The sequence below is a fragment of the Chelon labrosus genome (genome assembly GCF_963514085.1).
Source record: "Chelon labrosus genome assembly, chromosome: 24".
Classification (NCBI taxonomy): domain Eukaryota; kingdom Metazoa; phylum Chordata; class Actinopteri; order Mugiliformes; family Mugilidae; genus Chelon; species Chelon labrosus.
This window is the reverse complement of record NC_140357.1, coordinates 2,006,517-2,028,474: the sequence shown is the minus strand read 5'-3', so window position 1 is coordinate 2,028,474 and position 21,958 is coordinate 2,006,517. Positions and strand designations below refer to the sequence as shown.

General features: G+C 43.4%; 1 protein-coding gene across 1 annotated transcript in view; it reads left to right on the top strand.

Moving 5' to 3' along the window:
* The window catches only part of dmd (dystrophin), a gene marked incomplete at its 3' end in the record, with an annotated part of 278,458 nt that overhangs the window by 248,231 nt on the left and 8,269 nt on the right, over window positions 1–21,958 (top strand). Inside the window, exons 70-79 of the mRNA XM_084574167.1 lie at window positions 8,904–8,965; window positions 9,087–9,161; window positions 12,245–12,446; window positions 12,549–12,634; window positions 12,795–12,952; window positions 13,369–13,535; window positions 15,470–15,581; window positions 15,996–16,132; window positions 18,147–18,185; window positions 19,184–19,249. Of these exons, the coding sequence (XP_084430293.1) occupies window positions 8,904–8,965; window positions 9,087–9,161; window positions 12,245–12,446; window positions 12,549–12,634; window positions 12,795–12,952; window positions 13,369–13,535; window positions 15,470–15,581; window positions 15,996–16,132; window positions 18,147–18,185; window positions 19,184–19,249 (1,104 nt within the window). The remainder of the gene's footprint in view (window positions 1–8,903; window positions 8,966–9,086; window positions 9,162–12,244; window positions 12,447–12,548; window positions 12,635–12,794; window positions 12,953–13,368; window positions 13,536–15,469; window positions 15,582–15,995; window positions 16,133–18,146; window positions 18,186–19,183; window positions 19,250–21,958) is intronic.

Sequence of the window (21,958 nt, the reverse complement as noted above, 5' to 3'; positions counted from 1 at the left end):
CCAAAAAAAAAAACCCACAATGGGATATTTCTGCATCAGCGTGTGAAAACGCGTGAATCTGGCCTATAAAATGCAAATCAGGTAAAAATGTGGGCCAGTTGCTGTCCAATTAGTCTCAGGATGAGACTTAATACTTCAGACGTAAGGAATAATTAGTTGGCCAAAATCCTGCAGCACGACGCCCCGGAAGAAAAATGAAAACAAGCCTCTTCAGAGCGAGAGAAAATACCTCTTAGAGCTTCTGATGGAGCTAGAATGTGTGCGGTCCGCTACGTACTCATCTGCTCGCATTCAAAGTGCTGCTCTTAGCCTCCGGTTAGTTTTGAACGTGACGTAAAACGAGATTTTCGCGTGCGCGGCTTAATAAAGCTTTTAGCCGCACGCCACCCAGGCCGGATAGATAATCGGTGACAATCATGACGATAGATTAGATTTTACTGCTTTTAAAAGAGCTGGAGAAAAAAAAAAAATGACCGTCGAGGGAGCAGGCTTATTTACAACCTCCTTAGGCCAAAGGCATCAACGTTATTTTTCTTTCTCCTTTCGTACGATTCCACATTGATTGTTACGGCAGCCCCGGGCTGTGAGGAGAAAACAAAAAAAGGAAAGAATTCACTAAAGGCCGTAAAGAAAAATGTGTGAGGAATGAATTTGTTCCATTTCAATCCATTCGCTTCATTGTAAAAAAGAACAGAACCACTGCGGTAGGATTGTAGCCTAGCTTAACGCACCGTTTGAACTTCGTTTTGGAGCATTTTTAAAAGAATAAAGAAGAACTACAACCAATCAGAGCCATTTTGTTGTAAATAAATTCAAATCTGCAGCGCTGAAATGAAGTAGAAAATGAGGCAGAAATTAGTTCGGGGCATAATCAGCTTCAACGGTGTGATTCCAGACCAGCGGCGCAAAGATGTCCTTAGTCGGGGAAGTCGGGCTGGCTTCCAGGCCGCTATGATGCCTGAATGTTTTCTAACATTCTGTTCGGCTGCTGGTGGCCGGCTGAAGTTGTATCCGAGCCCGGCAGCTGATATTATCAAAATGACACTTGTGACAGCGCCGTGAGTAGCTGACTGTAATCCTTTCCGATTGAAGGTTTACACTCAGCTGTTTAGACGGGATGCGATTCTGGTGTTTTGAACGCCCCGTCGAATTTAATCCGAGCAGAATTAGTATCGGAGAGCCCTTTTAAAATATTTTGTTCTTGCGGCTGTTAACTGACTAAATAATGAATACATCAAAACAAGAATTGAGAAATTGAACTATTGAATGCGAGCACGCTGTGTGTGTGATTCTGTCATTAAAAACGTATGGGCGAGCGGATAATTATTGATGCGGGCATGTTGATATGTAAGGAGTCGTGTGGAGTTTTTGGGCATTTATTACCAGAGATGTTTGAAATTATGCTTTGTGCAGGTCTCTTAAATATCTAACGGCAATATGTATCAGCTCCTTAAATTATTACACAAACGCAACAAACGTGTGGTTCCAAAACGTATCGCCGAGCTGGTCACTTTTGATCGAATTTCCCAGGTTGGATGTTAACGGGGGCCATTGACACGCCTGCAGACATTTCCTAGCTTTTGAAAACCCTAATTTATTATTAGCATGAGCCTCAGATAAACTAGCTATTTGCCAGATACATCTAGAGGCTACAGTGTATTAGCACGTTAGCAACTGTTAGCAAAGCCAGACCGGTGACGACTTCTTTCTTGAACAGCAGGGCTGGGAAGTTGTTTTACATTTTATGCAACCCTTATGCCATGTTTTATGATCTATGTGAAGATTAACTGGTGAAGAAAACAAGTTGCTGGAACGTTGAGAAAAGGCTCGACCGTTTGACGTAGTTTCCTGGTCGTGTCATCATTTCCTACCGGTTAAACTTCATCCTTTTCCATCTATGTATATTTCTGTATGAAATAGGTCAGTAATGACAATGATTCAACAATTAATCATTAACATTCGTAGTCAGTTACAAAGGGCATGCGGAGCTAGAACACAGCCAGAAAGTAATCTGGTTAAATCATTTACATGGCACAGATTTTCTTTTATGAAAATGTTACCTACCTCTTCACCAGATCGAACTCTCACTTGCTTTTGGCCTGTTTGATGTCGGATTGAGGAGCAGTTCTGTAGTATTCTTTTTGAGTATTAGGCTCTGTGCAAACATCCATTTATTCATTTAGTACTTGCAGCATGATTTAGTACACGTGACTAGTAACAATGTACATACTGTACGTCGTCCACATACATATTTTTGATCTATGAGATTACTGCAAAATGCCCTCAGAAGCCCAAAGATGGTCAAATTACTTTTTTGCATGTTCAACTGTCCAACACCTTACGCGATTCAGATTCTGTCTGAAATGATTATTCAGTTGGTCAGTTGACATAACACTAAATATGGTGTCCAGGCATGTTTCACACATGAGCATTTGCAGCCTCGCACGTTTGCTACATTTAGATCTTTGATTTTAGTATATATAACAACTCCTCAAGCTCTGTCAGTTGGCGCAAGGATCAGGCTTTGAGGACCTTGTTGTCTTTAAACCATTTCCGTGTGGCTGTATTCTTCGGCCTAATGGCTTGTTGGAATTGAAATCTTCTCCCAAGGTGTTCTATGTACAATTGTATGTAAGATTAAATAAAGTATCCGCAAACAAATCTAATTTATAGTAAACAGTTCACTTTCAATCTAACTTTGCTTGCTAGTTCTTACGAAGTTTAGCTAGTTCACGTTACGTCTGTAGTCGTTTCCTCTGGGTTTAGACCAACTCTCTTTTAATCATTTTAAATCTCCATGGTGAAAAATCAAGAGCATGAACAACGGGTTTTAAAAGGTGGCAGTAACGTACATTTTCATTAGCTTCACATGCTACGTGAGTTGTCCGTGCCGCTTTCTCCGTCATATATACCATACTATTAACATTGTATGGGAAACCCTGCCGTTGTTCTCTTGCCCACCTAATCTGGTTGTCTTCCTGGATGTCCGTATGTTTTGCTGCGTTCATTTTACCCTCTACCGTTGTAGAACAAGCTGTGCAGGGGCTGCTGTTGATAAGCATCCCTCAAGCATGATGCTGCAACCACCATGCTTCGTGGTGGGCGGGGTGGCTTGTTTGTGGTGATGTGTAGCTTCACTTTAAAGGTTATCAATACTTATGCAGCCACTTATTTTAGATCATATATTTTTAATATAGTAACATTATTTTAAAAGAATCAGTTTTCGCTGACAGTATACTTTTTTTTGTTTTTCTAAATTCTTGTCAAAAACGATAACCATAGTTTGAACCTTTTGAACCCTCAGGGTTAGTACAAACTGTGAGGTTATCTTACACAAACGGCCTATTCTAATATCCAGATGACGAACATGACTTTCACATGCTTTGGCCTTCAGTGAAAGCCATTGTCTGAGCTCATTCACATCCCCCGTGCGCAGGAAACAATCTGTCAGGGCTCGGTCTCTATAAGATGCAGAGCAAGACGTTGCCATAGCCCATAAAAAACCTTTAATCATTCATCTAAGAACCATAATCGACTGCAGTAAGAAGTGACACGTGTCTCCGTGCCGATCCATTATTTTAAATGCCCGACACTTGCCACACTAAGCTCCTCAGTGGTATCTTAATTACAAAACGTCGTATTGTACTTTCACATGTGTGGGTGGGCACGTTATTGTGTGACAATACTTGGTGTGTGTCTTTGTTATAGATTGACTCCATTGTATTGCATGTTTCCTGGAAAAACTGGTCTATAGAAATAATTACATCAGACATTTTCTTCAGTAAAAGCAATACTCTAGAAGGTTTTTCAGGTTTAGCGTTAACAGGAGCAGGACATTTTTCAGAACGTAAAGAAAGACAAAAAACACCATTGCAGATAGCTTAAGGTCTTGAAATTCAGTGATACTTTAGGTATGTCTTAGCTAGCCATGTGTTGTTGAGATGGGTTTTATATAGGATCTTGTACTGCGGCAGGTTGCACCCTGCGGATATAGAGGAAGTGTGTGAAAGCTCATGGTGTGCTTGTTGGACGTAATTTAGGTTTCTGGTCGCAGGTGATCCTCAGGGAGTCCAGACTAGTTGGATTTATCGTAAAAAAGTAATTGTATATGACTGAAATTAAAGTCTTTAGCCATGCATTGACCTCCTATTCCACACACCAGTCATTGTTCACAGTCTTATTATCCATCTTAGAGGGGCAAGTTTTGAATTTTTCTCAAAGACTTTTCACCAAAAAGGCCACATTTGTGTCTGTACGGTGTTGCAATCCTACCAAACCCCAGCCTAGGGCATCACCAAAACCCGAAACCCCACGAAACACTAGCTTCCATCTGGCTTCCATCTCAGATTGCCCGTAGTAAATCACGGCTGCCGTCAGTTTTAGTCAGCTCGCCCTCGAGCAAGGCACCAAATTCCCCACTACTGCTGTGGTGTTGTGGTTATCAACTCTATGGCTTGGTCATGGGGCCGTGATATTTTTTCAAGGGAGACGGTGTCAGTTTTCAAATAGCAGAGTTTAAACTAGGCAGACTTGGTTCCTTCAGTCCGCCATTGATTTATGATTGGTCTGTTGTGTTTTCGACCTGACTGGTACATCTCGGACATCTTCTACCGCATCATGGTAGTACTACAGTTTTGGATTTTGTAGACTTATTGGAACAGGGTGATACGTCGTGTTGATTGGGCCTCCTATTTCAAACCCTTAGTTGCTTTGCTATAAGAGCCAGTGGTAGGTGGATGTGGTTAAGGTGTAGTGGAAATGTAGGGGGTAGGGTAAAGATGGAGCAGGGAATTTGCTTTTCAAGGCGGGAGTTACATTTCTGTCAGTGTTTTATGTGTCACTTTGAAGAACTTCTCTTTGTAACCAAAAGTTAATTCTTTTGTTAGGGATTGTCTGACGTCAAAAGCTAACTGGTAAGTTATTAAGACTAGTCTTAAGCTCTGGAAATGCTAAGGAAGTTATTGTACCAGAGAATGCTTAAAAAACTAATGACAGTACACTGAGAGTCAAGTAGAGCTATACGTAATACAAAATTCTAGTTTAACAGCGTTGGATTTAGCAGTTCACATGAGCTAAATCCAATCCAATGTCAAACAGGTGATAACTTGGAGTTATGGCATTATTGCCTCATCACCTTATTTGTCCAGTTTTAGATATGTCCTCTTGGAAATTCCCTGCCTGCTAATCTTTTACGGGGTAACTCCTCTGTTGGAAACTGAGTATGCTCTGGCAAAGATCTGCCGGGCCGATCAAATGGTTTGCCCAAGCCTTATGCAGTTGCTGGCTGACGTAAACCACTACAAGTCACCTGCCTTGCTCAAGGACATCGTGAGCTTCAACATTCAACGGCTCGTGGTGAGAAAGCCCTGAACTGTTGCGGATGAAAGCAGCCGCTGTTATAAAAACCGTTTGTCCGAGCGGCTCCGAGCAGCACGCCAATGATGAGCCTGAGCGACTGAACTCCTGTATGTACAGACTGCACAGAGTGTAGAGGATATTTAAGTAGCTCTTAACCGCTGGACCCCTTTCCTCGTTATCTGAAGTGGGAATGTGGGATCGAGGCAGAGAGTGAGGGGAGAGGAAAAACAAGGCCAGCGCAGGGTATGGATTATTATTTGTACATGCTTTTCAGGCAAAGGTTAACTGCGGGTGTTCTTGTGTGCGAGCAGCTCGACAGGTGTCCTTTCAGCAAGCTGGGCAGGGTAGAATTTGCGCAATGACACACCTCAGGCCTGAATTCTAAACCAGAAAAATGCTTTTTTTGTGTTTTTTTTACTGCTGTTTATTGGCTCGGTTTTGTGCCATGCAATCTTTTGTTCGGTACAGTTTTTCCTGTTGTTCCCACTGAGCTTGCACCACCCACTGTGTTGAGTGGTCGCCACCTTTGTACACCTACTATTCATGCGAGCCTGATCTCAAACGCAAACACCTGTATTGAAGGAAATTGCAAAATGTCTTCTTTGATTTCAAGCGTTACTTCGACCCTCCAGTCTGCTCTCAAGTTTAAGTTCTCATCTCACTTCATATCGAAATGTGTTTAATATTTTATTCTAGGAGTCATTGAGTAGGCATTTAAGTGTACTGTATCCCAGACCTAGTTATTGACATATGCTGATTTCCAGGAATTCTGGCACCCAAGTGTCTATTTATTATCCATCTGACATAAAAAATGGAAGGTATTGGACACTATTACTTGAGATTCTGCTCACTTTAAGGACTTCATAATGTTATATATAAAATTAGCCTGGAAGCCAGACCAACTTCCCAGCCTACACATTTTTTGAGGCGGAAATTTGGTCTGGAACCGCTCCGTTGGGAACCAGATAAACTCCAACAAGGATCTGCAGGGCCAATGGAATTGGTTTGGCTAGGGTTTAAGTGGTGATGGACAGAAGAGTAACCATTTGCTACCATTAGAGAAGCGAGCTGTTTAGATCCTGCGTCGTTTGCAAAAGATATTGACTGCGAAGTAGCTGTTAAGGACGAACAAGTAACGGCGGTTAGGACATTTGTAGAAAATGCCTTAATGCCACTTAATTTGTTGCTCTGATTGGGAGTAGGACTATCCAGTTGCACTTTTCATTTCATTGCGTGGTCCAAACTGCTGTTTTTACTGTGCTTAAACCTATAAACATCTTAAAAGTAAAATGGGCCGCAAAGACGTCAACTGACTTGGCGTGCTAACTCCAGCAGACAGACACATCACACATGCAGGGCAACCTCCGAGCAACAAAAAAGCTTTTAAAATCTCCGAGAGGCAGGAACATAAATATCAATGTCATGATTCCAGCTCTCGAGAAATTGCACATCCCTTCGCCGCCGAAGTCACGCACCCGTGCGTCCCCGATCCGTTCGTCTCCGGCAGGCTCGCGCGCGCGGCCCAGTCCCCCGTGAGTAGCGAGCAGCAGTCACGAGGAGGGAATGTGTGAGGGGAGAATGACACAGCAACCATCTATCTCTTTTTTTCCTTCCTCGCTTCCCCTTATGACACTTCCCAGCCAATGTGATGCAGGAGATTTGCTGTGGTTTTGTGCCACAGACAGTGGGTGTCTGAGATGGAGATATGTACAAATAATAGGATTTATGAGATGTATCTGAGTGTTTCCCCAAACGATTTTTCATTTTCTTTTAGCAAGGACCTGACTGGTACAGTTAGGCATCAGTAAGCAAACTGAAATGTCCAAATATTTGCTTATAACATGTCCAATTTGCAATCTACAGTGAATTGTAGTCATTTTCTGATCTTCTACGCCGTACAATCTGAATTTGATTTTTGTGCAGTAACTAATTTAATTTAGTTGGGCTTATTATTATAGTTTGTGCCTTAACATTATAGTACAGTTTTGTTAACGGTTTTAGTAACATATCTGCTTGAATAGTGACATAATTTTGGTAGATGAAAAGGCAGTCTGTCAAATCTGTTACAATAATGGTCACATATACAAGTTTTTAGATAAAAGATAAAAACTAGATTAAAACTGCTTTATACGGTCATTTCATCATTCAAGAAAAACAATGAATTTCATAGAGATAACATTTATTCTGCTTGGACTGTGACATATTTTGTATCAAACCTTTAGGCGGAATTAGTCATCTATCATCTGCATAGATAGATTTCTGTCGGGTTTTTCAGTTTCCATGTACTTTTGTAATTCACATTTTGGGTGTTGGGCTCGTGTTTCATCCCCGCAGAGACAGTCTACAATAACGATGTAAGAGAACTAAAAGCTACACTCAGAGGGAATATTAAATATCTGCCCATTCATTATCTTTAACCACTTATTCTGTAGAGGGGTCGCATGAGGCATTGGGCTTGAGGCGGTTTACGCCCTGAACAGGTCACCAGTCTATCACGGGGGGTAACGCAGAGAGACAAACTATTCACACTTACATGCACAACGACGGCCAAATTAATATTTCATAACATGCATGTCTTTGGACAGTCGGAGCTGGACTACTCGGAGGAAAGCTACACCATCCTAGAACTTTCTTACTGCGAGGTGACAGTGGTGCCCCATTAAAATATCGTGGCGACATAAGCTAAGCTAACTGTTAAAGTTACTAAACTGGAGCAGATATGTTTAATAATCCACCATCGTACACATGCTGAAGACGAAACTAAAGGCAGAAAGAGACACAAACTGAAGACAGCAGTGGTAAAAACCTGCTAAAGAATCAGAAAGGAGGAAACCCAATCTTTGGTGATATCCGTTCACAATTTTTTCGTGATTATGTTCATTTTTTCCAGTTATTTCTGAGCCAATGAATGAATACGGTTGAAGTTCCTAAAGGTTTCGTGTAAAATCTTTTGTTCAGCACCTGGAATTAAACCCAGAAGTCTGCACTTCAATTGCAAATATCACAAATATCAATACTGTGTCACTGTCCAAATATTTCCAGTGGAGTTGTGACGTTCACAAACGAACCGAACCTATTGAACGGCTCTTTTGAACGAACGAGCCGTTTTTTTTTTTTTTGTTGTTTTTTTGTTTTTTTGGCTGTGTTTCAGACAAAGAAAATGGAACAGAATCTGTATGCACTGTTGTATATAGTGTGGTTTAGTGTTGCGCATAGCTGCGTCCCAATCATTGATTTGCGGTTGAATGTCTTTACAGAATTTCCCACCCGATAATTAAAGTATTTGTATAGAACCAATATTTAAGAATAATTCAAAGTCGGGCCAATAGAATATGTTTTTAATGTAGGGATCTTAAAAGTAAATAAATATCTAAATGAGCCAGTCCTTAGAACGGCTCTTTTAAAGGAATGGATCCACAAGATCTGGCTCCCTCTTAAGAGCCATAAATCCCATCTCAAATTTCCAAACCCAATCTCATGGACCATAAACTAGCTCCCTTGTTCAACTTTGCATTTGACTGTCTCATTTTTGTCCCCTGTTCCAGCCACCAGACCCAGACGACATGCTGGGACCATCCCAAGATGGCCGAGCTCTACCAGTCTCTGGGTAAGACCCGGCTCTCTTTTCGGACTCCAAACTAACCCGTGAAAAGCTCGATTGTGAGACCGGGCACCGTATATTAAATCCTTACCCGTCATCTAATGGTTTTGTTTGATTCTTTCCTCAGCCGACCTCAACAATGTCCGATTCTCGGCCTACCGCACAGCCATGAAGCTCAGACGCCTGCAGAAGGCTCTCTGCTGTAAGTACACCATGCATATTTACTAGTTTACATTAACTGTACATGCAGTGCTTTTCCTGTTTGTATGTCTCACTAAAGGTTGTCTCTGGGTTCTCATTGTGCGTCCACCCCCACACGCCTTCTTTGTTCTTTTCCTGTTACACTCGCCATCTGTCTTTTGTTGTTTATTTTTTATTATTTTACCTCATTTGCCTCTCGTCGTCTCCCTCATCTCCTCTGTTGCGTATTTTTGTTTCCATCCTCCTCCTCCTCTATATCTTCTCTGTACTATTACCATATTTGCTTCTGCTCTCACAGTGTGCGCGTCCATATGTGTGTTTACTCATCCTTCTCCCCTCTCTCGCCGGTGGATCTGTAGAGAATGCGAGCCGCCTACGAGCTGTTATGAGTGTGATATGTTTTAAGGTGTATAGCTGGCTGTAGCTGTATAGCGCCTAAGCGCTATTTATGGTATTGAGGCGTTCTGAAAATAAAAACCGACCGGGTTTTTTTTTATGATTAATCCTGGCGTAGGCAGCACAGTGGAGGGCTTTTTCCTTTTTTTCCTTAACCCTTCGCTTACATTATTCCCAGAGGTAGACTTTGACAATTAAGCTTTATTTTTTCCGTTTCTATTGCCCTTACACTCCTCTTCGTTTTGGTGCCAGGTCAATCTCTCTTGTTATTCTTCACTAAAACTAGATATACGCATCCCCAGCCAAAATAAATGAATACTGAAAACATCAAGACTATGATGGAGCACAAATGGAATTTTGTAGTACACATGTTGACACCTTTACACGTCCTTGGCATTCTCTCAGTTAGCTTAACTTGGCATGGTTTTCCGACGGTCTTGAAGGAGTTATTGAGAACTTGTTGGCTCCACAGTCTTCTCAGACCATCTCAGCTGGGTTAAGGTTGGGTGACTGTGGAGGCCTGGTCATCTGACCCACCGCTCCATCACTCTCCTTCTTGGTCAACTAGCCGTCACACCCCGGAGGTGTTTGGGATCATAGTCCTGTTGAAAACTGAAATGCTGGAAATGCAAACCAGATGGGAAGCCATGTCACTTCAGAATACTGCTGGTTAGAGTGAGCCTTGAATTTGAATAAATCAGTGTTTAATCAATCGGTGTCAACGTATCCATCCGCAGTGCAAATAAAACCGCATTAGACTGAATTATCAATATCCATTGCCCAGACAATTCTCTTGTTGCTTCTTTGCAGCAATTTGACCATGAGAGTCAGTTTCATAACAGTGCTTGATCGTTTTTTTGCAACTGCACTTCAGGATACAAGTAAAAATTTTACGAGTTGACTGAGCTTCATGTCTGTAATGAAGGACAGTTGTTTCTCTTGACTTAGCTGGGGGGTTCTTGACATAGTATGGATTAGAACAGCAGTCAAATGGGCTATTCCCTGTCAACAACTGCGTACCAACACATTAAAAAGGCAAGAAAGGACAAAGGACACCTGTTAACTGAAACTTGATTCTCAGAGCTTTCATTAGCAGCTGAACTGTCAGTAACCAAGCTCCGATAAAAACACTGTACGCTTCCTGCTCGGCAGCGAATAGCACACAGAAAACATCTTGGGGATGAACGTAGTGCAAAACATGGCAAGAAAGCAAAGACCTAATATTGATCTGTGGAAATCGTAAACCTGCCGCTGTTGGTTAGCTTGTTAGCCACCCAGCAACTTTATAAGGTTGAAATTTGCCTGTTCATCAGTGGAGTTGTTTCTTTTTGTTATAGCTTTGCTCTGTGTAATCGACTTTAATGGTGCTCAAGTGGCAAAGCGCCAAAATAGGTTGCAGAACTAATGGTCCGTTCATTCATTATGCCTTCACTGCTATTATAACAGCAAAGCAATAAGAACATCTGGCAAGTTTTGTCCATTTTGGCCACCTAAAACATGGAGGCCTTTAATTAGCTAAAGACTGAAATTAAACCCAAGTTTACACTCACTCTGTAACACGGCCAGTTGAGTGTTCGGCCTTATTCGTCAGGCCCGTGTGGCTCTCCGCCGTTTTGTCCACCATAGTGTACCTTCTTGGAAGAGGATACGAGAGACAGCCGGCGTGACAAAAACAAAAGCTGACCGTGAGTCACAAAATTCACAAGAAATGAAAGTTGCCAGACAGCATCTGAGAGTCGCCACTGGTAGATTCTTGTCGCAGATCTTGTCTTTAAGTCGGTATTCCAAAACAAAATGTGGCCATCATCAATCATCAGTCTGACTCAGTAGATGGAGTTGACCAGAAGTTTGCGGTTATATCCCCAAAACATAGACGTTATATCAAAGTGTCTGGCTAGGCTGAACCCCAGGTTGCTCCTACTAATGTGTAGAAAGATTTGTGAAGATTCTCAGTCATCTGCTTTATGATCAATCAATCAAAACACAAGCTCAAATGTAATAGGGTTTCTTGAAGACATCTCACCATTCATCCAAGTAGCCTCTTCAGTTCTAACAGATTCATGCAGAGTTGTGGTTTAAATTGGAGCATCTGTGAGTGTTGTCCACCTGGACCTTGCATACCTAGGGTCTGTTGATGACCAGCTACTTACCTATAAGTGATGGAATAGGTTTTGATCCTGTTATCCTTCCCAAAAGAATGATACCCTTACAACCCAGGAGGTGGTAGCTTTACGGCAACGTCTCGGTCACCTGGAGGAACATCTTTGGAGATAGCCTGACCTTTTTAGACTGTACAGCAACATTGAAGTGTATAGAAAACACAGACACTAGCATCTGTTATTTGATTGCCAAAACCCCCTGGAACACTAGCAAAGGGTCATTAGAACCCTTTAAAATCGAACAGACTGTACCCTCAATGATCCCCCCACCAGCCTTTTAAAACTGAAGAAGGTGCTTGGATGAGTGGTGAAATGTCCACTTGGCCTTGTTTCAGTGTTTTTTGGAGGCATATAAAGGCCAAGGCAGTTTAACAACCCTTCCAAATTACTAATAAAGATGAATTATGTTATACTTTACTGAACCTTGGACTATCTTCCTTGAGCAGCTCCCAAATCAAGTTTAGTCCGATTGACGACAACCTCAACCCAGAAGCTTTAGATGTGTGTGTGTGTGTCTCCCTGTGTTCAGTGGACCTGGTGAGCATGCCGATGGCGTGCGAGGTGTTCGACCAGCACGGCCTGAAGCAGAACGAGCAGCTGCTGGACATCTCCCAGCTGGTCGCCTGTCTGACGAGCCTGTACCAGCGGCTGGAGCAGGGCCACTCCCACATGGTCAACGTCCCGCTCTGCGTCGACATGAGCCTCAACTGGCTGCTCAACGTCTACGACACGTACGCGCAAGCACAGTCAATGCACGCAGGGGAGTGGGATTGTTTCCGAGAGATTTAACTGACTCTAACTCGCTGTTTTTTGTTTTTTTTTTTGGTTGGCAGTGGTCGCACAGGAAAGATCCGGACTCTGTCGTTCAAAACTGGTGTTATCTCACTCTGCAAGGCTCACTTGGAGGATAAATACAGATGTAAGTGAGTGTAAGGGCTTGTTGTTTTGCTGTTTTTCTATTGCTAGGTGTGAACATACCCATCAGAATGTCATTTCCTCACCTTCTTTCCAATTTTCAGTATTGTGACCGTTCCTAATTTTTCCCTTCTCCCCTCCTATTCCGGCCTCTCCTTCTCCAGTCTTGTTCCGGCAAGTCGCCAGCGCGACGGGCTTCTGTGACCAGCGCCGCCTGGGCCTCCTCCTCCACGACTCCATCCAGATCCCCCGACAGCTCGGCGAGGTCGCCTCCTTTGGCGGCTCCAACATCGAGCCCTCCGTCCGCAGTTGCTTCCAGTTTGTAAGTCGCTGCCCGTGTGCACGACAGCAGCAGATTAATCCTCGTTTCGTGCTCTAGTGAGAATTGGCGGCATTGGATGGTGTATGTTGGACCGAAGCTCGGTTCAGATCTTGCATTAACATCCTTCCTGGGCAATCTCATCACAAGTTGCCAGCCACTACACACCTGGGGCACATTTGAGAGATCCAATCTCAGACCACATTTGGATGTGAAGCTTTGTGAAGGTCTCTAAACTAAGTAACATCTGGCCAGATCAATAAATAAATAATGACATAAAGTTTGGTATTCCGGTGAATGCGAGAGGCTTTACAGCTTGTTCCGCAATATACATCATGTCCTCACGTCATGACACATTCGTCCATAATTTCAGTTACTTTGTTTTTAACGGTTGCTGGCTGTTGTTTCGTTTCACCCAGGCCAATAACAAACCCGAGCTCGAAGCTGCCATGTTCCTGGACTGGATGCGTCTGGAACCTCAGTCTATGGTGTGGCTACCCGTCCTGCACCGCGTCGCCGCCGCGGAGACTGCCAAGCACCAGGCCAAGTGCAACATCTGCAAGGAGTGTCCCATCATAGGGTTCAGGTCAGTACCTAGAAGAATTTTGTCTTAGCTTTAGAGGCACATGCTCCACTCCGAATCCACCATTTTAACATCACATCTGAATTTCTAATCAGAAGAAATTACTGGAAATCGATGCCATCTTGCCGCAAATTGTTACACTCCTCATTTTATCGTACAAAGGGCTATAAAACGCAATTTAATTCCATGTCCAATTAAAAACAAATTGAATGTGAATGAGAATTATGCTCTTGCGTGGTGCAGCGCTGGAATTTTAACGCCCCATTATCAGAGGGACTAAACCGGATTTGGCTGTGCAGTGAGATCTTTGGCTTCTGTGATGCTTTGCCAGATCACTAATGCAGCTGTCTTTTAGTTGTTGTTAGTTAGTTCCTGTTTTGGGTTTTGTCTTCACCTTCAAAAGCTCTTGGGTGGCTTTCACAGTATAGTTTGGGTTGCCCAATCAACATAGCCCACATTACGTCCCTGTACGTTTCAGAATGTAATCAGCTGATTCTCTCACGTGATCAAGACTAGTGACCCAGTGCCATTTGTAGCCTCCACTTGGGTTTTAGAGACAATATTCCAGGCCTTTGCCAAACTTTTTTTTAGTCCCGTCATTCCGGAGAACGTTGTTCCAGAACAGTTGTTTGTTTTCATTTTAGACAAAATCTCAACTGAGCTTCCTTTTGTTGAGGTTTATGAATTGTTTTCACCTCGTGGTGAACCCTCTGTTAGATGCTGTGAAGGGGGGGCTTTCTTCACCATGGAAACGATCCAGCAATCATCCACCGCTGCTTTCTGACATGGACATTTTGGCCTTTTTTATGTTGAGTGCACCAATGCGTTCTCATTGTACGTGTTAAAGAGCTGTGATTCCTAAACCTTTCCTTCAACTTGGACGTGAATACCTCAGAATTGAAACTGATCGGATGAGCAGCCCACTGGATATACACCAAGGGAGACTTAATATTGTGTAGGTCTTCCTTGGTTCCTCCAAAACAGTTGTGACCCATCAGAGAATGGACATGGGTCTTCTGAGGGTGTCCTGTAGTGTCTGGCAAAAGAATGTTGTTAGTCAGGGGCCTTTGGGTCCTACATATGGGTTGAGGGGAGGGGCCTCTGTGGATCATCCCACAGATACTTGATCAGTTTGGGATCTAGTGAATTTGAAGGCCAGATCAACACCTTGTGCTGTTTTTCATTAGGGGTCCATGCAAGCGAATATGCTAATCTGTTGATCTATCAATAAATCTATTGATTCAAACTAGAAATAGTTTTGCTTGAGTTGGAACATGGACTTGTACATTACTTACAAGCTAAAAAGCCTTGTACTCAGTGGAAAACAACCCACGTTAGCTGCACCCATTTGATCAATGGGATCGCCCGAGCTGTCGCCGGAGCGCGGCTCCAGCTGTGGAAAAGCTTGTGAACATATTTGTCGCATTAACGGCCGCCACTGCAGGAGCAGCGGGGCACTAAAACAGCCCACTTTCCCATCCGAATGACTGATGATGCGAGTCTAATGACAGCTCCGCGGTCATGTTCGCAACCCCGACCCCTTACGCTAGTCCCAAGGGTTGTTTTCTTTTTTTTAACTAAAAGTTAGGTCCCGGAAAAATAGGCGTGTCTGCTTGGTTGCTGGTGGGCCTCTTCGTGACAAGAGCAGTGATAAATTTTAATGAAGAGTCCCAAGGCCAGAGGATAAATTTCCCATTGTACTGTCCTGAAAGAATGTTAACTACTCTGGAGAATCCAGAGCCATAAATTTCCTTCTTTCATTGACCCTCTCTCTTTCTTGACCATCTTTCATTCCCTATTTGCTCGTCCGTCTTCCCTGCTCTGTCTCTTTTACGCTGTTGTTGTCCTCTCGTTCTTGTTTTGTGACTCACTCTTCTTCCTCTCTTGACCTCCCTCCCCCCCTTCCTCTCTCTCTCTCTCTCTCTTTCTGTCCGCAGATATCGGAGCCTAAAACATTTCAACTATGACATTTGCCAAAGTTGCTTCTTCTCCGGTCGCGTCGCCAAGGGACACAAGATGCAGTACCCCATGGTCGAGTACTGCACTCCGGTAAGAGAATTTCTGTTTTCTTCCCCTGCAAAAATGGGAAATTTAAGCTGGCAGATTTGTGTATCCCTGAAGGCAGGAATCCATGCAGCGTACCCTAATGCGAGTGCCTCCTCTGTAGTTAGCCCTGCAAGCCGAATATGGGCAATATGACTTGGCCTGAAACAAGTCAACATTCAGTCAGAATTTATATTTTTTTCTTTCTTCCATGGAACAGACTTTTTCTTGTAACTATAACAACACACTCCTGGCAGGGACGGCATTAAATTAACTGCCGGGATGCGTGAAGGAAGCCAAAAGGGGCTGACTTAAACGAGTGGTGTGTTTATTTTAAAAAAAAAAAAAGCATGTGTGCGCTCCGCTCCCGTGAAATGAACAAAGCAACCTTTGTCTCCTCCCCCACCCTTCTCCCACCAGACTACATCAGGGGAGGATGTCAGGGACTTTGCCAAGGTGCTGAAGAACAAGTTCAGGACCAAGCGCTACTTCGCCAAACACCCACGCATGGGCTACCTGCCTGTCCAGACCATCCTGGAAGGAGACAACATGGAAACGTGAGGGTCACACAAGCAGGCGCACAAGGGAAAACAGGAAGGCAGACATGGTTTTATTACGCACTGACACTCCCACTGATGTGACCTGATTTAGAGTACACGCACAATCAGGCAAACGCTCTCAGGCATGCATTTAATTTAAGCCTATGCGCACAAGGGGAGTACACAAGTATGTATGGTATTTCTATCTTTCGGTGAAACATATCAGATTTTTAAGGTTGGTACCAATCAGTTTGAAGACCATTATTTACCTACACTGAAAAAGAAAAAAGAGAAACAACTTGCTTGGGTCTTAAAAGTGCAACTACCAACACTTCCAAAACTCACTGATCTGGAACGTAATATTACAAACTGGGGACTGCTCCTATTGCTGCATATAAACCAGTGCCAAATGAAGTTTATTTTACAAAAGTTGCCAATGGTAAAAATTCTGCACATCGCATGCTCAAATGGCTTCACAGTGTTTCTCATTTACCCACGTACTCAAATACTAGCAGCTTTAAGTTAAGCGCCTAGGACACTTAGGCATGTGGCCAGGGATTGAACCGCCGGTCCTGCAATTAGTCAGGTTAGCGTTAGTGTTATAGGAATAAACAAGAGCACACGGGCATAACGTACAGCTCCAAAGATCAGAAACACACGGCTCCATAGATCAGAAACACACGGCTCCTCAGATCAGAAACACAAAGCTGCACAGATCAGAAACGCTCAGCTCCACAGATTAGAAACACACAGAGCCCCAGATCTGAAACACACAGCTCCACAGATCAAAAACACTCAGCTCCACAGATCAGAAACACTCAGCTACGCAGATCAGAAACGCACACCTCCACAGCTCCACAGATCAGAAACACACAGCTCCACAGATCAGAAACGCACAGCTCCATAGATCAGAAACACACAGCTCCACAGCTCCACAGATCAGAAACACACAGCTCCACAGATCAGAAACACACAGCTCCACAGCTCCACAGATCAGAAACACACAGCTCCACAGATCAGAAACACACAGCTCCACAGCTCCACAGATCAGAAACACTCAGCTCCAGAGTTCAAAAACACTCAGCTCCACAAATCAGAAACACGCAGAGCCCCAGATTGGAAACACGCAGCTCCACAGTTTAGAAACACGCAGCTCCACAGTTTAGAAACACGCAGCTCAGCAGTTTGGAAACACACAGCTCAGCAGTATGGAAACACACAGTTTGGAAACACACAGCTCCACAGTTTAGAAACACATAGCTCCAGAGATTGGAGAGGTTCAGGAAGGGCAGGGGAGATGGAGAGAGCAACTCGCATCCAAGAAACCTATACTACTACTTGCACCCAAACCAATAACAATGGATTTCATCGCTATTATTTAGACCAATAACTCCGGAACAAATATTAATTCATGCGAATCTCCATAATTATCACAGAAAGAAAGAAGAAACCTAATATTATAAGAGCTTCACATCTTTTAGGAAGTGCTTACATTTTAGTCTCTAACTGACGGATGAAAGGCTTAAAGGCAAAAGCTAATGTACACACACAGAACGAACATGCGCACTGTGATATTTTGCGTGGGATTAATGTGTAACTCGGCTGTTTGTCTTCTCTCCTCCAATGTAACACACGCGCCTTTTATATTGTGTTTATGTGTTCGGTGTCCTTGAATTCCCTCTCGTGAAGACAACGTCCCATGCATGCATATTAAGGGTAATATTTCACATCCTGGGATTATTTAATTATATACGCTGTCTTTTTAATAGTGATTTATGTCATTTGGATGGTTTTATTGAACTAAGCAGGTTGTTTGTCTTTGTGTGTGCGTGTGTGAGTACCACTGCATGCATGTGCACACTATAACTCATGTATTATCACACTGTTGGTTGTGTCAGTCTGGTGCCACCCTCCCCCTCTCGCCGTTAGCCCCCCTCCCTTGCTGCTTTGCATACTACGACCCCCATCATGCCTTGCTGTGCAGTGTCCTCCCACTTCCTGTGTCACCATCTCACGTTTTTTTGTCTTGCAGTCCCATCACTCTGATCAACTTCTGGCCCGTAGACCATGCGTGAGTACCCGGCACAAACACACACACACGCAAACATACCTGACTTTCATTTTCTTTTAATCCCATTGTGTTTGTTAGTCTTACTAAGACAACACATTTCATAGTCTTTGTGTAATGTCATTGTGTCTGTGGCTGGGATGGGTTTACATCTCTTACATCGTTTGTTGCTGCTACTCCACTCCCACATCACAGAACGGTTGGATTAATACCGTAGAGTACCCCATAGTAAAAATTTAGTTTAAGTTGTCCCTTGAGCTCCAGCAATGTGTGTTGGCACGCAAAAGCATTACAATTGAAGTGAAAAGGAATCCAGAGTTCTATAAGGCTTATGTCGCCATGTATCCTTAAAATGAAGTTGTTAAGGATTCTAAAGAGTTAAACCCTAAGTTCTCAAGGACTAAAGCACTGCAGGAGAAGTTGTTAAAGTCCTTGGAGACTACTCCTTAATGATGTCAGAATGCTGATCTTTCCCTTTGCGAGATCTTAGATCCAACGGCTCTTTTGAAGTGAACGCGCTCCGAGTCGGGAGCGCCGAATACAAGCTTATTTACAGAGCGCTTCACGCCGCCGCGCATCTGCTCCTCGTGCTGTCGCTCCCCTCATTGCTCTCCCGTGGATTCACGCGGCTTGCCGTGTGCGTGTCTGCTTGTGTGCTTGTACAACAGTGTGAGCTCCAGACCATCTGAGTGAGGACATGTTCGGAAATTGAGGACATTTTGGCCAGTCCCCGCTTTCTCGCAACCCCTGAAAGCGCCGTTTAGAGCTTAGGATTTGGTTTTAGGTTCAGTGTGTCAATTGGGTTTAGGGTGAGGGTTAGGAATAGCCATTTAGCTGTGATGGGTAAGGGCCTAGGGAATGCTTTACGTCAGTGAATGTCCTCACTAAGATAGCCATACAAACGTGTGTGTGTGTGTGTGTTGCCAGTGTGATGGGGATCATCAGTCCCCCTTGGTTTTATTTATGAGCTCTGCCTTTTTCTTTCTGTTTCTTTCTCACAGGCCTGGCTCATCCCCTCAGCTTTCACACGACGACACGCACACTCGGATCGAGCACTACGCCAGCCGGTAATACCCCCTATTTGTATTTTTGCAGGGTACGCTCAGAGCGTTGTGAGCAGGAAACGGAGAAGACACGACACTGGAGTCGTTTTGAATCATGCGATTTTGAATAATGCATTTTGATGAAACACTAAAGCACAGCACACTTCCCTCATCAGGAATGTCTGCATGCCCCCCCACCGTTCTCGTGTTATACAGTAGCCGTTAACTCGCAAGGGATCGGTTGCCCTAATTCTTTACTGACGCAGTTCTGGGGAGCCTTTGGTCAGCTATTTCCTGATCATTCTACTTAATAAATCTAAAAATTGTTCATGAAAGAAGATGAGAAGGGCCTTTTAAAGCAACTGATCACGAAACACTGAATAGACATCTTAAAGAAGTTTATTTTCTTTCTCCTGTTTGCAACCAGTGAGTCCCTTTCATGGATTTAGCCTGAGTAATCCTTCTAGACATTACATTTAACATGCAAATCTGTGTTTCCTGCATTTGTCAAATACAGCCAGTCCAAAAGATTTTGTTCGGGGTTGTTGACATAAAGTTTGACGGGCCCATTTATATCACAGCTTGTGCAGTCCTCTGAAGGTGACTTAGAAGTGATGGAAACCGGACATTGTGTCTCTTTAGCGTCAACAAGTTCAGTCTGTGAGAGTCTCCATTCAAAGGCTGTCACAAGAAGTCCCGGCTTGCAGCAACAATCTTGGGTTCTGAGCTAGGGCTAAGTATAGATTTGACCAGCACTGAAACTTGAGTCTTTCTTCAAATTCGACATTTAGCAATAGCTTTTGACATTTCACCACAAACCTCATTGAATAACTATACATTAATGATTTTCCTGAATGAATAAGTTTGGAAGATGTCTTTGCTTGATTGTTGAGTGTTGAGAGATACCATGACAAATTCTGTTCAAATGTCTTCACATATAGTAAAAGGCATCAGTATGGGACCTAACTGACCCACATGTGAACTTGTAATCATTGTCTGAGGTTCTAGCCTAGAAGCCAGACCAATTTCCCCGCCCAAAATTTTTTTTGTGGTGGGAACTTGGTCTGGAGTCACCCCCTTGGGAACTAATAATGCTCTGTAGGGCCAATCAAATCGTTTGGGTGATGCGATGACGGACAGTGAGTAACAGCGACTTGGTTACACAGGTTATCTGAACACTGTTGAGTTGAATTTGTTTACAACAAAATGGCTTTGATTGGTTTGATTGGCTTTGATTGGTTGTAGGGCTATCCAATTCTCTACAATGGAATTGTCCATTGTCCAATGACTCATATACTAAAAATCTGGCTACCTAGGTTCAGATCTGGCAGAACTGTTCACTTTGACTCAAAGATGTATTTGGTGGTCAAAGTTCAGGGTCACTGTCAACGTAAAACATATTTTTGGTAATTACCTAAGAATTCATATACAAGTTTTGACCAAATTACCAAAATAATCCACAATACAACTTGACTGACTCTCAAAAGCCTTCGACTGCAAGGTAGTAGTTCTTGTTTCTATTGTCCACCTCCTTCTTGGGAAACCATTTTCAGTAGCCTCTTCATAAAATGTCACTAATCAAGTTCCAGGTAGTAATCTGGGGTGGATTCTCATAGGGCAGGTTGTCAGATCTATAAGCGAACTCCATATGTCAAGTACAGACATAATACCTCTTCGGCAAGAGTTGACTACACAAATCGGTCGAACACATCGCTTCACTGCGGGTTCGTGTCTTGCACGTTCAGCAAGTCTTTTATCATTTGTTCTGTAAACCTGACCGCTACAAAAACCACCTCTATCCAAAGTATGTCACCTTTTGAATGACGCCCATCCAAAGCATTTTGCGTTCTCGGTGAGGTACGTCTTAAAATTTAAAATACAAGGAAAGCAGAATTGACCTCCTTTCCCTTTAAGCTCAGCTTATGGAAAGTTTTCAACTGAAATGTCATGATATCCCTTTGCATACGCTCGCTGGCTGATAATGTACAGATGTGATGCTTGACGGTTTTGGTGAATAAGCATTCTGCAGTGCTAGACCAGTAGGCTATGTACACATGCTAATGAAAGAACTGGACTTGTTGGGGTTTAAATAAGAACATCTGTGGGTGTTACCCGTCAGAAACTCGCATGGCTAGTGTCTGTTGATGACCAGATACTTACCTTTCTCAGGACAGCGTCACAGATGGGCCTTTTTAAACCCTAACTCCCATTCAGTCCTTTAGAACTGAAGAAGCTACTTGGATCAGTGGTGAAACGTCTTCAAGAAGCTCCACAAATCCAGTTACCTTTCTTGAACGTTTTTGGATATACCGTGACCTGGATGACTGAGAACCTTCTCAGACATCTTGAAATGTTGCTTGTTCCAGCCTGTGCGCTACGAAACCTCATCAATACCAGACTGAGAAGAGAAAAAAGCCGTCAATAGCGTTGCGTCCAGAGTTCCTTCAGTTTTGCTGTGACACTAACTGCTCCCACAAACCCACCGCTGAGAAACAAGTAGCAGTCAAATCAGTCAAACAATGAGTCAATGAGGCAGCCGATCAATCTGTCATTTAAATAGTCAGTTGGGCTTCTGTTGGCTTTCCTCAGTGGACTCAGCGTGAGGTCTGAGCCACAGGCCCTGTTTTTGATCCCTGCCATCGAGTGTTTGACACCACTCACTGTTGCCTCCGGCTAACGCACACACGGATGCTGATGGACACACACGCACATGCTGAGTCACACAAACCCCCT